This window comes from Mauremys reevesii, linkage group 3, assembly GCF_016161935.1.
Source record: "Mauremys reevesii isolate NIE-2019 linkage group 3, ASM1616193v1, whole genome shotgun sequence".
NCBI classification, from domain to species: Eukaryota; Metazoa; Chordata; order Testudines; family Geoemydidae; genus Mauremys; species Mauremys reevesii.
The window spans coordinates 56,150,087-56,165,137 of record NC_052625.1 but is presented as its reverse complement, the minus strand read 5'-3'; the positions used below and the strand labels follow the sequence as shown (position 1 = coordinate 56,165,137).

The 15,051-nt window shown below is 41.8% G+C and overlaps 1 protein-coding gene across 1 annotated transcript in view; it reads right to left on the bottom strand.

Annotated features, from left to right (window-relative positions):
- Nucleotides 1-15,051, bottom strand: part of XDH (xanthine dehydrogenase) — a 77,639-nt gene that overhangs the window by 27,458 nt on the left and 35,130 nt on the right. Inside the window, 7 exon segments of the mRNA XM_039530071.1 lie at nucleotides 941-1,037; nucleotides 5,119-5,238; nucleotides 5,738-5,861; nucleotides 9,331-9,500; nucleotides 10,273-10,362; nucleotides 11,061-11,235; nucleotides 12,222-12,406. Coding sequence (XP_039386005.1) covers nucleotides 941-1,037; nucleotides 5,119-5,238; nucleotides 5,738-5,861; nucleotides 9,331-9,500; nucleotides 10,273-10,362; nucleotides 11,061-11,235; nucleotides 12,222-12,406 — 961 coding nt within the window.

Genomic DNA, 15,051 nt, shown 5'->3' with positions numbered 1-15,051 from the left:
CTCTGCCCTGAGAGGGCCTCAGAGTTGGAACCTGGAATAGAAGACAGGCCTGGGTTCCCCTGTCAGTCACTGAGGAAGGGGCACACACCAGATGGCGGAGAGCAGACTGCCTGGGCCAGTTTGCCTTGAAAGACTTTGATACACCAGAAGGGGAGGATCAAAGTGACCTGACAGGAAGGCCAAGTCATGAACAGGAAGCTGCAGCTACTGGAGTGAGAGGGGCAACAGGATGAGAGAAGAAGATGGGCGGAAAGACCACCAGAGGAGGGTGCAGCACCTGGATGGAGCTAATCCCCAGAGCAGCCAGGAGGAGGTGCCCTAGTGGTGAGTGCACCCTGCGACACCAGGCCAATATATAATATTAATAAATTACTACAAGACAGCTCCGTATTTGTCACAAGACCTACAGCCAAAAGTCATTTGGGAAAACTTTCAAAAGGGACTATGCCCCCATTTTCAAAAGGGATTGAGGCACTTAGAAGCTTAAACCCATTGATTTTCAAGAAGACACAGGCTTCAGAGGCCTTATCGACATGGAGAAACAGACTGAAATAAACTGTTCCGGAATAGCTCCTTGTGTGAGCACTCTGTTTCTGAATAAAAGTTGCTAAGTGGAGTAATTAATTAGCCTATAGTTAAGTGACTTTTATTCCAGAATAGTGTTCACGCAGGGATCTATTCCAGTCAATTTCTCCATGTGAATGAAGCCAATGTGTCTAAGTCACTTTAGAAAATTTGACATAGGAACTTTAAAAAGTTTTACCCATTGTCTATTTACACAGTTAATGAAACCTTGTACCCAATTCAACAAACCTTATTCACATGATAAATCTTACTCATTCAATTGCTTCTCTTGATTTCAATGGGATTTCTCATGTGAAGGTTGCCGGACAAGGAGCTGTATCTGTTCGAAAAAGAGAGTTGATATCTTTGTGCTCACCTTCCACAACATGATCGGATTCTTCAAATCCTTTCTGGATATTTCCTTTCTCAATCTTCTTTGGAGACTGGTAAAAGGATTGTTTCTCAATAGCTTCCTGAGAAAACATAGTGACACATTAAGATTTCATAGAAAGATAGTAGATCAAAATATTTCAACTAGTGTGGCATCAGTACTTTTCTCTGATTCAAGAGGAAGTATATGGGATAAAGCCAAGAAAACTGGCTTGAGACTAATTACATTTTTAATTGTAAAGGTCTGTTGATATCTGAGTTGGGGTGGTCGAAAATTTTCCATCTAAATTGTCTTTGACAGAAAATTGGGGTTTCAACAAAAAATTGTGAGGTGTCTGCTTTCTGTGGAAAATTTTTAGTGTTTTGGCCAAAAATAGGAGTTGTCATTTGCTCATCATGTTGCCATTATTCTCTGTGGGCTGAGATCCCGGCTGGACTACATTTCCTATAATGCACCACAGACAGGGAACCTGTGATGCATATCTTTCCCTCAGCAAGAGAGGGAGACAGTGATGCATTATGAGAGATATAGTCCCACGAGGGATCCCAGCTCATGAAAAGAATAGGGCCACAAGAAGCAAACTCCTATTTTCAGCCTAAATATTGGTTTTTTATTTTTTTTCAGTGGAAAATTTTCACCAAAATGAAAATGCTTTCATTTTTGTCAAAAATTTCCATTAGGAACAAAAATTTGTTTAGACCAGCTTTAATCTGGGCCCTTCCATGATCTGACATTTTTATACTAAAGGTCACATCAATTATTTGATAGCCTCCAAAAATTAACAGTTTTCAAATACAGTTTGTGAATTCATAAAACTTCCTCATAAAATACTCCAAAAACATGAAGAGCTCCATTCAAGCTCTGTCAATGAAAGATATCTATATATCTATCCACTTTATACCTGTACAGTCAGATAAACCCATTTCATGTTACAAGTCACATGGACATGCAGTATTGACCATTACAAAATTCACTAGAATCCCATGGTAACTTTAAATCCTTAGAATTCTTATAAGTCTTATAAATATTGTGTCTCCTATCCCGGGGTGATTATGATTCAATATTGCCATTTGCTTGTATCATCAGAAACACATGCAATGGTCATGAATTGTATATACACAGAGTTCTGCTTTGGAAACTAGATGACTGATTGTATTTTCATGGTTTGTTCTCAATGTGTCAATGGAAATGTATAAAGTAAGTTTCAGGGGGCATTTCCCTAATTTCATTAGTCTTAGAAAAGAGGCAAAATGTTCTGCAAAGTCTCACATAGAGTTAATACAGTAATGTCGTTAGAGGGCTCGATTTTCCTCTCACACCACTGCAAATTTGGAGTAACCCCAATGAAGTCTCACCAGGCGTGCAATCTGAATCTGGCCCAGAATATTGAAAATGAGCCAAATTCTGTGCTGATATACACCTGGCACAAACCCATTGACTTCACACTGACTGCACTATTTCACAGAACTTGAACCATTGCCTTCACAACATGGTATGTATTGGAGTATTCCTAGAATACTCCAGGAGCTGGCTGAGGAGATATCTGAGCCATTAGCGATTATCTTGGAAAAATCATGGAAGACAGGAGAGACTCCAGAGGACTAGAAAAGGGCACATACAGTGCCCATCTACAAAAAGGGGAATGAGGGCAACCTGGGGAATTACAGCCCTGTCAGCATAACTTCTGTCCCCCGAAAGATCATGGAGAAAATAATTAAGCAATCGATTTGCAAACACCTAGAAGATAATAAGTTGATAAATAACAGTCAGCGTGGATTTGTCAGGAGCAGGGTAACAAGCCTTGTGGAATTGGGGGGGAGGGAGCAGTAGATGTGGTAGGTCTTGACTTTACTAAGGCTTTTGATACTGTCTCACATGATTGTCTCATAAACAAACTAGGGAAATACAAAGTGGGTGATAACTGGCTGGAAGACCATTCCCAGAGAGTAGTTATCAGTGGCTGACAGTCAAGCTGGAAGGACATAACAAGTGGTGTCCTGCAGGGCTCAGTTCTGGGTCCAGTTCTGTTCAATATCTTCATCGATGATTTAGGTAATGGCATAGAGAGCACACTTATAAAGTTTGTGGATGATCCCAAGGGTTGCAAGTGCTTTGGATGATACGATTAAAATTCAAAATGATCTGGACAAACTGGAGAAATGGTCTGAAGTAAATAGGATGAAATTCAATAAAGACAAATGCAAAGTACTCCACTAAGGAAGGAACAATCAGTTGCACACACATACAAAACGGGAAATGACTGCCTAGGAAGGAGTACTGCAGAAAGGGATCTGGGGGTCATAGTGGATCACAAGCTACACATGAGTCAATAGTGCAACTCTGTTGCAAAAATAAAAAGCAGACCATCATTCTGGGATGTATTAGGAGGAGTGTTGTAAGCAAGACACAACAAGTAATTCTTCCACTTTACTCTATGCTCATAAGGCCTTAGCTGGAGTACTGTCCAGTTCTGGGTGCCACATTTCAGGAAAGATGTAGACAAATTAGGCCTGGTCTACACTAGGACTTTACCAGCAGAGTTCATGTGTCTCTCTGAATAGAGAGAGGACCCAGCATAGACTGACTGGAACTCTTGGATCTGATCGAGGTCCCAAAGCCATGAGAGACAGAGGATACAGGCGGGCTGTTTCCCCGACAGCCAGGATCTCTTCATCACATGTAAACTAACTTTATTCTTAATATAGGAGGAATGAGGAGGTCTCTATATATAGGGGTCTATATATATGGGGATAGAACAGAAATCCTCCACAGTTCCTTCTCGAAAAGTATTTGCATCTTGGATGAGCTCCAAATCTTCTAGGGTCAAACACAGTGTCTGCGATGCTGATGGTACAATATGGCTGGTAACCGCTGAGCCTCCCCCCTTCATTGTAAATAAAATAAAGAATTGCCCTGGACTAGCAGAGAGAGAGAGGATGATGGGCTCACATCCTCACTCCTCCCTCCCCTCCTGCTGGGAGCATTGCAGCTCAGCTTCCTTCCAGTCATTCACAAACAAGTCAGTGTGTCTTGTTCCTGCATTATTTATTTTTATTTCAGTACATCACAGGGGGGGGTATGGTATGGTAGCCCAGCCAGGAAGGGAAGAATGAAATGAAATGGTGGTGTTGTTGTTGCAGCCCCCCAATAATGATAGCATACAGCTAATTTATGCACAGGGATCGGACACAGCAGCTGCTCTCTCTCTCTGGTTCTATGATACAGTGGTTCTAGTACACTTAATCCCATAATCACTGATCTGATTTCTTTTTTTTACCAAAAAAAGGGAGGATTGACTCAGGAGTCATTTTTTTTTTTTTTTTGCCCCCCTGGCTGCTCCCAGGGCACTTATGACAGCAGCAAAAAAATGGCAGTGCAAAGGACAGGTAACCATGCCCATCTTATTACCATCTTATTACCAATTTATGGTATGGTTGATGGTACAATATTTGAAGAGTTCAATTAGTGTATTTAGTATGGATACACAAATTACAGCCTTAGAGAAAGTCCAGAGAAGAGCAACAAAATTATTAAAGGTCTAGAAAACATGACCTATGAGGAAAGATTGAAAAAAAAATGGGTTTGTTTAGCCTGGAGAAGAGAAGACTGAGGGGGACATAACAGTTTTCAAGTACATAAAAGGCTGCTACAGGGAAAAGGGAGGAAAATTGTTCTTGTTAATCTTTGAGGATAGGACAAGAAGCAATGTGCTTAAATTGCAACAAGAGAGGTTTAGGTGGGACATTAGGAAAAACTTCCTAACTGTCAAGGTAGTTAAGCATGGGAATAAATTACCTAGGAAGGTTGTGGAATCTCCATCATTGGAGATTTTTAAGAGTAGGTTAGACAAACACCTGTCAGGGATGCTCTAGATAATACTTAGTTCTGCCATGAGTGCAGGGAGATGGACTAGATGACCTCTTGAGGCCCCTTCCAGTCCTATGATTCCATTCACAACCAATATAATATCAGAGATTTATTTTGTTTTATTTAGGCTCTTCTACCACACCCATCAGGATAGAGCTATGTCACAAATGCTAAAAACATGAGTGACTTAATACACAACAACAACCCAATTAGCCATATTCAGGAAAACAGGACTGAAGCAGGCATTACGAGGTCTTAGACTGACTAACCATATGATCAAATCTGTGCCATCCTACCTGCATGGTGACAATAGGTGTGAGGACTTCATATTCGATCTTTACAGCTTTAGCAGCTCTTCGGGAATGTTCATGTGTGTCTGCAACCACTGCACCAATGATATGGCCAATACAAGTGACCTATGCATAAAAAGAGATTCCAATACTCACCATAATGAATCACTGAGGGGCTCACATTGATTTCTTTTTGTACAACATATTTTTTTGAGCAAATCAATTAAAACCAGCTTCAAGTATAGTGAGAAATATTCTGATTTTCTCTACACTGGTGTAAATCCAGCTTTGTGATTTGTTGCCACCAACCTGGGGCTTAAGAGTCACCCAGACAGGTGGAAGTCAGTAAATACTCATATCCCGCTGCATGAAAACATGGCACCTTCTATCATTGGTAACAGGACTGGGTGAGTTTGTCGCAGCTGTCTGTAGTTTAAAGAACATTCAGGGGCAGAAATCCTGGCCCCACCAAAGTTAATGTCAGAACTGCCACTGACATCAACAGAGTCAAGATTTCACTCCACATATTGCAGAGAACTTCCCCAGAAGTAATTAACCCCACAATCTCCTGGCCTTTTATGTTCCATACAGACAACTTTTTAAAAAAGGATAAGAAACTACATACTGTGTTATCTGCAAAAACAGATTCATCATGAGCAATCCCAGTGACATTACTCCCAGGAATATCTGTAGCAGAGACGAAACACACAAAACCAGGGACACTCTGGGCTTCAGTTGTATCTATAGAACTAAAGAAGTGAGGAACACAAAAAGCAGAGAATTACTATTTTTCTTGTACATGGCACTATAAATTTGCATGGCATATTAAAGATTCTACAGGGCCTGATTTTCTGCCCTGACTCTCTTGCCCTCTGTCCAGTCATTCACAGGTGTGCGGGGCAGGTGTAGAGTGCTGCCAGATCAGAATGGTAACACTTTGTACTCCTTTAGCACAGGTGTAAATGGCTACACAAGGGGCAGGGCAGTGAAGAATCATGCCAATAGAATCCAGGAGTCGGGATGGTCAAACACTCTGGAAGGCTGACTGTCTGGTTGTTGTCAACATTAAGAAATTAGTAGTCCATAACGGAATATATTTAGATCCTTCTACAATATGCTACTCTGAGAGATAAGCATCTCACCCACATGAATTATTAACCAATAAGAGAATGCATAAACAAAATATCTTAGTTAGTTAGATAAATAGATATACAGAGAGAGAGCTCCTTGTATTGGGTTGGTTGGGGCCATTTTTCGGCTCGCTTGTAAACCATTTACACTTGCCTGTAAGTGTGATTACAATTTAAAATCATGTAAACAGTCTGATAAAATGGTTGTTTCAGCGACCACTGACAATGACATTTAGCTAAAACTTTTTTTCTGTTGAATTCTGTTTTCAGCTACAGCCAATCAAAGGTGCTTCAGTCATCAATGAACTCTTAGTACACCAACATTTTCCAGACAAATGCATGCTAAGGAGGATGGAAATATCTATTACTATGGTTAATACAGGAAATAACTATTAAATACTCATGTAGTGGTTTTAATATATTGATTTCAAAGTGCTTTCTAAAAGATACGTACACACTATTATCTCTGTTTACAGAGGGGAACTGAAGCACAGAGATGTGGAGTGACTTGCCTAAGTTTACACAAGGAACAGAATCCAGGTTTCTTGACTTCCAGTCTGACTCCCAACCACTGAATTAATCTACTTTTCCAGACAATACTGTAATATACATCTTTCAGATAAAACATAACACTGTTTCGGCCTTCTGATCATTGTGGTTCTTAAAAATCTCATGGATCTTTTTGCAAGAGATGGTTTGTGGTTTGATGTGATGGCCTACTAGCCAGTTATATTTTGCCTACCTAAATTCCCCTCCCAGCTGCTATGTCACACTCAAGGTCTGACTAATCGTGCCAGGACTGATCTCTGTATATAGTTTGCGAAACCTGGGATTCCTCTGGGACAAAAGGTGCAACATAAACATAATAAACAGGTCTATTTATCAACACTGAGATGCAACCCCCTCTGAGGAGAAACATGGCCGATGGTCTGGACGATGCTTGGGTCCTAAGTGTTCATTTATGATTGATGTGCATTTGACTGGATATGAAAGAAAAGGAAAATCCAAAGACAAAAGATTTCATTAAATGTCTTCATTGGTCACCAAATGAGGTATTTAGCCAAACATTTATCTTCAGAAGCTGTATACAGACATACCATTAAATGTTTGTAAGTGATGGATGGAACAATGACCAAAAAACCCATAGAATAGTTGATTTTTATATAAACTCTTCATAAAAACATATTACAAGAGACATTAGAGCTCACTCTGTAGCATTTTGTGATGTCAACGTGTAATTGGCTGGATTAACAATGGAACCATTTGACATAGAAAGGGCTGTGGTTTGTTTGCCCCGACTGAATGATGTATTGACTTCAGCAAAATAGCTGCAGTATTATCACAGTCTGTTGGTTTAGGTTTCTAAAACTCCCACACAAATTGTGCCCTAAAGTAGTAGTTTGTGAAAAGCCAGTAGCTCATCAGGATGCATAAAAAGAACATCTTACATTGTAAAATGGGGAGCCTGAACAATCACACATGAACTCTCATGCAATCAGGAGCTGAAGGCCATGCCATATTTCACTGACCAGTTCATTTTCCTCTATTCAAATATGACCCACAAATGATCTCCAAGCCAGTAATATACAGGCACATGCGCACATGCACACACACACACACTTTTGCTAAATGATTATTGCTTGAGACATAGCAGGTGAAATCCTATCCCTGTTGAAATACATGGGAGTTCACCCAGTGAATCTATAGGCTGACATGCTTTCTTCTGGATCTTAGTAACTATTCTCCTGGCTCCTCTACAACTTGGAGTGACTTTATTGTTTACAACGCATACACAATATGCACAAGAAGACTAGGCAAGGCATCCACCAGAAAATACTGTACACTGTAGGGAAGGATCCAGATTTCTTCAAGGAGGATAAATAAGATGGCCTTCTCCATCTCTAAAGGTCACATCTACGCTATAAGTACAGCTGTGTTTTGTAATCAGTTTACAACATTCTTTGCCCAAGTTACAACATCAGCAGTTGAGTTATCACCACACAGGAACTTATTTCCCAACCAGTGGGTCAACCGAGTTTGTGCAGCCCTGATTACCACACTGCCTGACATGTATTAGTGCATTCTGGGGAAAATCTGGGGAGCTACCCCATAATGCCTGAGGAAGGGGCAGAATGCCTAAAGGAAACTCACACAGCAGCAAGTGGGGCAATGCACTCTGGGCAGTCCTGCCCCATAGAGAACTAGGAGAAAGAAGAACCAACCAACTCAGTTACACAGAGAGTTAGGGGGTCCAGTCAACACTGCAAAATAAATGTTCTGACATCATGTGCCAGGCTAGGACACAGGCAGCTAATCATGTGTCAATTTTGCCATAGTTACAACCCATGCATTAGCCATGCTGTATCTGGACAAAACATGTCTAGAGCCAACTGTCTTCCTAATTAGTAAGGATGTATATAATTTGTATAGTGTATAAAGAGCTTTATTCCTATCATTAGAAACTCATTCATCCATTCAGTTATCATTCCACTGAGGTTTGAGCCTGTCCAGATCAAGTGTGCAGCATTATGTATTTAAGGTAAAAGAATGCAGAACAGGACAGGGGCACAAAGGAACACAATCCTGCATTACCAAATGAGTGCTGATGTGGAGCGACCAGTTGCGCCTGCCTAAAAGGTCGGCATGTAGCTAAGCAGGTCCCAACTGCGCATGGAGAATGGTATTTAAATCCATGTACCCTCAGACACACCCATTCAGTGCCCGTCCCGCTCCCTATTTTTACCCTGCACTCTTGAGAATAAAAAAGTGCAAGCGCAAAGGGTATGGGACTTCCCTCTGCTTAGTGCAGAGGACTTTGCCTAGAACTAAACTCACATCCATGCTGGAGCACAGCACTAATTTCACACTCACTGCTGAACACCATGCATGCATGAGCAGGAATGTTTGTTTGTTTGTTTGTTTTTTAATATTTTCTTTAGGGCACAAACAGCTGCAACTTCCAATGCTCAACAGTTCAACTGCAACTAATGATACTCAGTTAGCTAGAACTTCCTCGGAGAACATCCTCCAGCCCAACAGGAATGCTGGGTACACAATACAAATGCCAGTGCACAAAAAGGGTACTTACATAATTTTGGCATGGGCTTTCGTGCTGGTGACCAGTGTTAAGTAGCGTTCGTTTTCATAGCAAGGTATGTCATCACAATAGACAGCCTCTCCACATGCCTGTTTGGCTGCTGAAAGGTGCACCATGGGCCGTCCCACCATATCTTCCACAGACTGTCCTGCAGGCACTTCCTGTAACAAACCACACACTAGGTATCCTTGCTCCTATCATAGGATACCCAGATGTTGAGGCTGGGGAGTGGGGGAAGGCATCTCCTATGACAGTGATGGGAGAAGTAGGAAGTAGTTGGAGTGGGGAAGGGAAAAGTAAATATGGGTGAGTGAGTATGAGAGTGGAAGAGGACGATGTTGTGGTAGAGAAAGAGATGGGGCAGGGAAGTTTGGCTTAAAGACAACTCTAAGCTAAGGAGAAGAGAAGGATTTGAAGTGTTCTTTGACATGACCCAACAGCTTGAAGGGAGGGCTAGCATGGGACAGTGCAAATTTAAAAGCATCTTCCCCTCTTTGCTGAGCAGAACTGGCCATGAGTGGAGGGTTAATGTTAGCAGGCAGAGGGGTGTTTGTGGACATGAAGACAGAGGTAGAAAGGAGCCAGATCAAGAGGTTTGGGAAGCAGAAGCACAGTTTTGAATTGAATTTGGAACTGGATGGGTAGCCAGTGAATTTGACAAGGACGGGGGGAACGATGGAGCTGAATGGAAAGAGCTCTCTAGCTGCAGCCTACTGGGAGTCATACACTTAGACAATCAGGTTTCTGGGAAACTAAGGGAGAGAACATCATAGTAGTCCAGTAAGGAAGTGCTTAAAGCCTCAATAAAAATCTCAACTGTGACAGAATCCAGGCAAGGACAAATGCTGGCCATGCTCAGGAGGTGAAATAGAATAGGGTGAGTCTGGAATCACGGAGGAGGCAAGCCTGGACTGTGTGCATATTGCTACTTACTTGGAAGAGTTGGACATTGGCAACAGGATCTTTATGAAACACCTCAGTGGCACTCACGTATTTGGAGGGGACCAACTCATCAAGGTTATTCTGCCAAAGACATGTTAAAAAATGACCATCTGTTTTCTGTTTCCCTTTTCTCATGTCTCCCAGGTAGTCTCTGGCCTCTTCCTCTTTTTCACCTAACTTTCACCCCAGAACTGTGCAATTTCACATCTAACGTGGTTCAGTCTGCTGATGTAAACCCATCAGTTCAGTGGTGTGATGTGTCCCCTTTACAGGATGGTCCACATAAAGAAGTTAGACAACAGCTACTTTAGCTTAGGCAGTAGAGGCTCATACTCTTAGCAGAGAAGGTCCAGGGTTCAATCCCCAGTAGGCTCATCCATCTTTGTACAATGCAAGAGGCAATGTTGTCACAGGCCCCTGTGGACAGCAACAACCCTGACAACAGTGTGTGGAGAGAGCAGAAACCTAGGAGCCCACTTGCCTGCTACAGAGCACAGCCCACTGTAGGGGAAGTGAGGGTGGTTGAGCTAGTGGATCTGCTAGGCAGATGCTCTGATCTCTACCCTACACAGCAGAAGCAGCAGCTATTACAACACAGAGCGGCTTGGCAGAATGGATTCCTTCTGCACCCTCTCCCCAGCACAGGGGCTGTGCATTGAAAACAGCACTTTTCACTATGTGCTGAGAATCTGTCCACTCTGTCTGGGTTCAGTTCCATCGTGGAGTCTTTTATTTAACCCTCTCTATTCCAGCCCCAGCAAGGGGAGAGCAGCACTTACATTCCCATTAGGTGGCTTGTTTAATTTCTGAAGCACTATCAGATAAAATTTAAAGAAGAAACTGAGCGTGAGCGTACGTCGGAACTCCACCATCCCACCGGGAGCTGAAGGAGACAGGTTCATCTCATCTGCCAACAGGCGGCAGGCTTCCTGCAGCAGATTTTCATTCCACTCTCTGCACAGGAACAAATAAATAAATAACAACAATAATAACATAGAGCACTTCCCTAGTACTCTACATTGTCAAAACATTTGCCAGACATTCACTAACTAATCCTTCCAACGCCTCAGCATGAAATCCTCACAATGACAAATCTCTGTCTCATTTCTCATGCCTTACCCTAGCAGAACTCCCACTGATTTAATTATAAATTAAGAGATGATGCAACTATGCAGTGCTCTGCAACTGCATAATTGAGACCATTTCTCCATAGTACCTGCTCTGCTTCTGCTCTCTAAAACACTCCCCTGGTAGCCACGATAGCAATGGTATAATCAACAACAATAACATTCCAACAGATTGTTTTTCCATCAGAAGATGCTGATTCGATGAAATTGAAAAGTTCCTCCCGGGGAATGTAATGATTTCATCAACATTTAGGAATTACAAAATGTTTCATTTCAACTTCGTTTTGATTATATATGATATAAAAGTCCAAATGATAAATTGAAAAGGGAATTTTTGGAATATTTTGTTTCTCTAAAAATTCTGAAATTCCTGCTTTTTGTCATGATTCAGGACTAAATAAAATTTGAAAATCTCAGAATTTCTCACCAGACAAGAATTCTATTTTTTGACCAGCTCAATCAGTATATTCAAACAAACAGTGGCAGATCTAAAACATGGCTATGGCTTAATGAAATAGCATCAGTGACAGACTCCACAGTTCTTTGAGGGTGCTTTAGTCCTTGCAAGGAGTACTGGAAATCACATGAGATCATGAAGAGGTCTGGGTAAGGTCAGACAAGCTCCCAGATCTATGCAGGGTTTTATCCAAACTTCTCACTCTTCTGTCCCTTGTTTTTCACTACCTCTTACACATACCATAAGTGAGGATTCAGAAAATTTGGTCTGCTACTATAAAAATAACCCTTTAAAATGAACACTGTTGCACTAAGAGGCCCTTTTGTGCTAAAAAGATCAGATTAGGATTCTCCTACCTGCTGATAAGATCCCGGCAAGTTTTTTCTGCTAGTACGGTTGTGGGAGCCATTCCTCCATAGGTCAGCTTAATCTCCTGGACTCGGTTGCTACCTTCTTGAAACAAGACTCTCATTCCACAAGTTACTATAGCAATGTCATCCTCCCGACGGGAAGCCTGCTTGAAGGCTGAGAAATACTCATCCTAGAGGAAGAGAAAGAATTTGTTTTCAACCCGGGTCACAAGCAAGGCCAGCAGAATGTGGACAGCCTAGTAATCTATCCCTGTGACCAGGATACCCAAGAGAATCCCAGATGGAGAGCTGACTTTGCATTCCGAATGAGGAATCATGCTTCAGACAAGACCATTTTTCACATGATTCAAAGCTGGGTGCTAGGCCAGCTAAGAAAGGTCCGGTCCATCAGCTGTTATAAAGTCACTCACTCTTCCTGGGAAGGTTTGAAAACTGTTAGGGAATATTCTTTTGATACCTGTCCTCTCTCTTCTCTAGCCTTGGAAAAGAAATTAATGACTATGGATTTTCACACTACAGCTATATGAGTAACTGATTTTTTAGTTCACTGGCCAAACCAAAACATTATTTTAAAAAAATGGTTTAATTTTTTGGCAAACCAATAAGTTGAAAAAATTGTGTGTGTCTGGACAAAATGTTTCATGCAAAACTAAACATTTCATTTTGTTTTTGAGAATTTTTACCTTTTAAAAACATGAACTAAAAGTAAAGTAGATTTCTAAATGAAAAGTCATTTCTATTCAAAACAATCAAACCACTTCAACAGCAAATGTCAAAATGAAATGCTTTGAGTTTTTTGTGAAATTTTTAATTTTTTTTTTTAGCAAAACAATTTGGCAAATTCAACATGAATTCATTAAATGTTTGGGTCACCACCTCTGCATTTTTTTGGAGGAAAAAAGCTTCAGAGGAAAAATTTCACCCAGCTCTATTTCCCTCTCTCAACAATTCCATCTTTTTCTCATGTTAATTAAATACAGGCCTGATTTTAAAAAAATTAGACCCAAATAACCTCAGATCTAGGGAGTCCTTGAAATTTTAACTCAAATACAGAACTAAATTTCACACCTGGCTCCAAGCTCTAAAATGGGTCAGACTAAGAGCATGGATCCAAACACCTCTTAACTTGTTTGTTCAGTTTGTTTCTGGCAGGGCTTTATCCAGTCTCTAGCAATGGGGCTTCCACCATTCCTTTTACTTTTTAAAAAAATCTCAGGCAGTTCTCTTCAGCAGATCCTAGTATCTGGCATGGACTCCCTGTATTGCTCCAACTTATTGCCTCTTTGCCTCATTCCAAAATATTCCTCTTCTTTTCTCCCTTGCTTCCATCTCTTAATTTCTGCCTACTCCTTATAACTAACTGCTCAAAGTTTTTCACCCTGCAAGCCAAATTTTGAGCGAGGCTCCATTAATTAATTAATTAATTAATTAACAAGAACTGCAGGTGGATCAAAGTGTACACTCAAAAGCCAGCATGCATGTGTGTAAAACAGGCAATTGCCGAATTGCTGAGCTAAACGCAGATTAAGGGAAATCAGCTAAACATCTGGGGCCAGAATCTAAGGCTATGTCTACACTACCACTTATGTTGGCAAACGTTATATCGCTCAGGGGTATGAATATTCCACACACACACACACACACACACACCCCCGAGTGACATACATTACATACATATTCTTTTGATACCTGTCCTCAACTAGCCCTGAAAATGGATGGCTGGGAGTCGGGCCATAGCGGCCGTCGGCCCGCCGCCGCCCGCAACGAGCGGGCGCCGACGCGCGAGTAGGAGGAGCTGCGGCCGCGTTTTTTTTATCTGGTAAAATGATGATGAGAGGTCTTGGGGCCGAAACGATCTCAACCTATTCTCAAACTTTAAATGGGTAAGAAGCCCGGCTCGCTGGCGTGGAGCCGGGCGTGGAATGCGAGTTGCCTAGTGGGCCACTTTTGGTATACATTACATTGGCATATGGGCTAGCGTGCACAGCACTATATAGCGGGAGAGCTTCTACCACTGCTTGTTGCGGGTGGATTAATTATGCCAATGGGAGAGCTCTCCAGTCGTCATAGAGGAGAGATCTTACAGAGGCGCAGCTGCTTCAGTACAGCTGTGCCATTGTAAGCTCTCTACTGTAGACATACCTTAGTTAGGGTAAATCAGTATAGCTCCAGGGGCACAAGGGAACCCAATCCTGCTTGACGGGGACTGCTGATGTGTGGCTACAACTTACTCCTGTCTAAAAGGTCAGCATGCAGCTAAACTTGTCCAAACTGCACACAGAGGATGGCATTTGATGGAATAAGGGAGTTGGTGGGCAAGGGGCTTGCGACTTTGTTCTGCCCAGTGCACAAGACTTTGCCGAGCACTTGACTCACATCCATGCTGGAGCATAACAGCCGCCTCGCATTCTTGCTGTGTACAAGGAGTGCACCAGCAGGAACCTTTTCTTTTTCAGAATATTTTCTTTAGGGCACAAATAGCTGCAACATACAAAGCACACCAGTTCTCCTGCAACTAATGATGCTCAATGTGTACAAATAATGCCAGCTTCAACTAGCTGATAGGGAGGGCTTTAGTTCATATTTGGACCTAGTCTTTCTCTGCCATGCAGGGGATGAGAAACTTCCACTGAAATTACTGGTATCCTGCGGTAAGCAAGGAATCACTCCCTTTATGTCACTCTTTTCAGTGGTTTGCTGTAAAGAGTGTTCAGTGACGGCATGTATGCAAGACACTGAGCAGCAGAAAGTTCTGGTCAGTTAATTATACCCCGGCAGCAGCAGACAGAAGTGATCCCTCTATTGTTTGTAATGA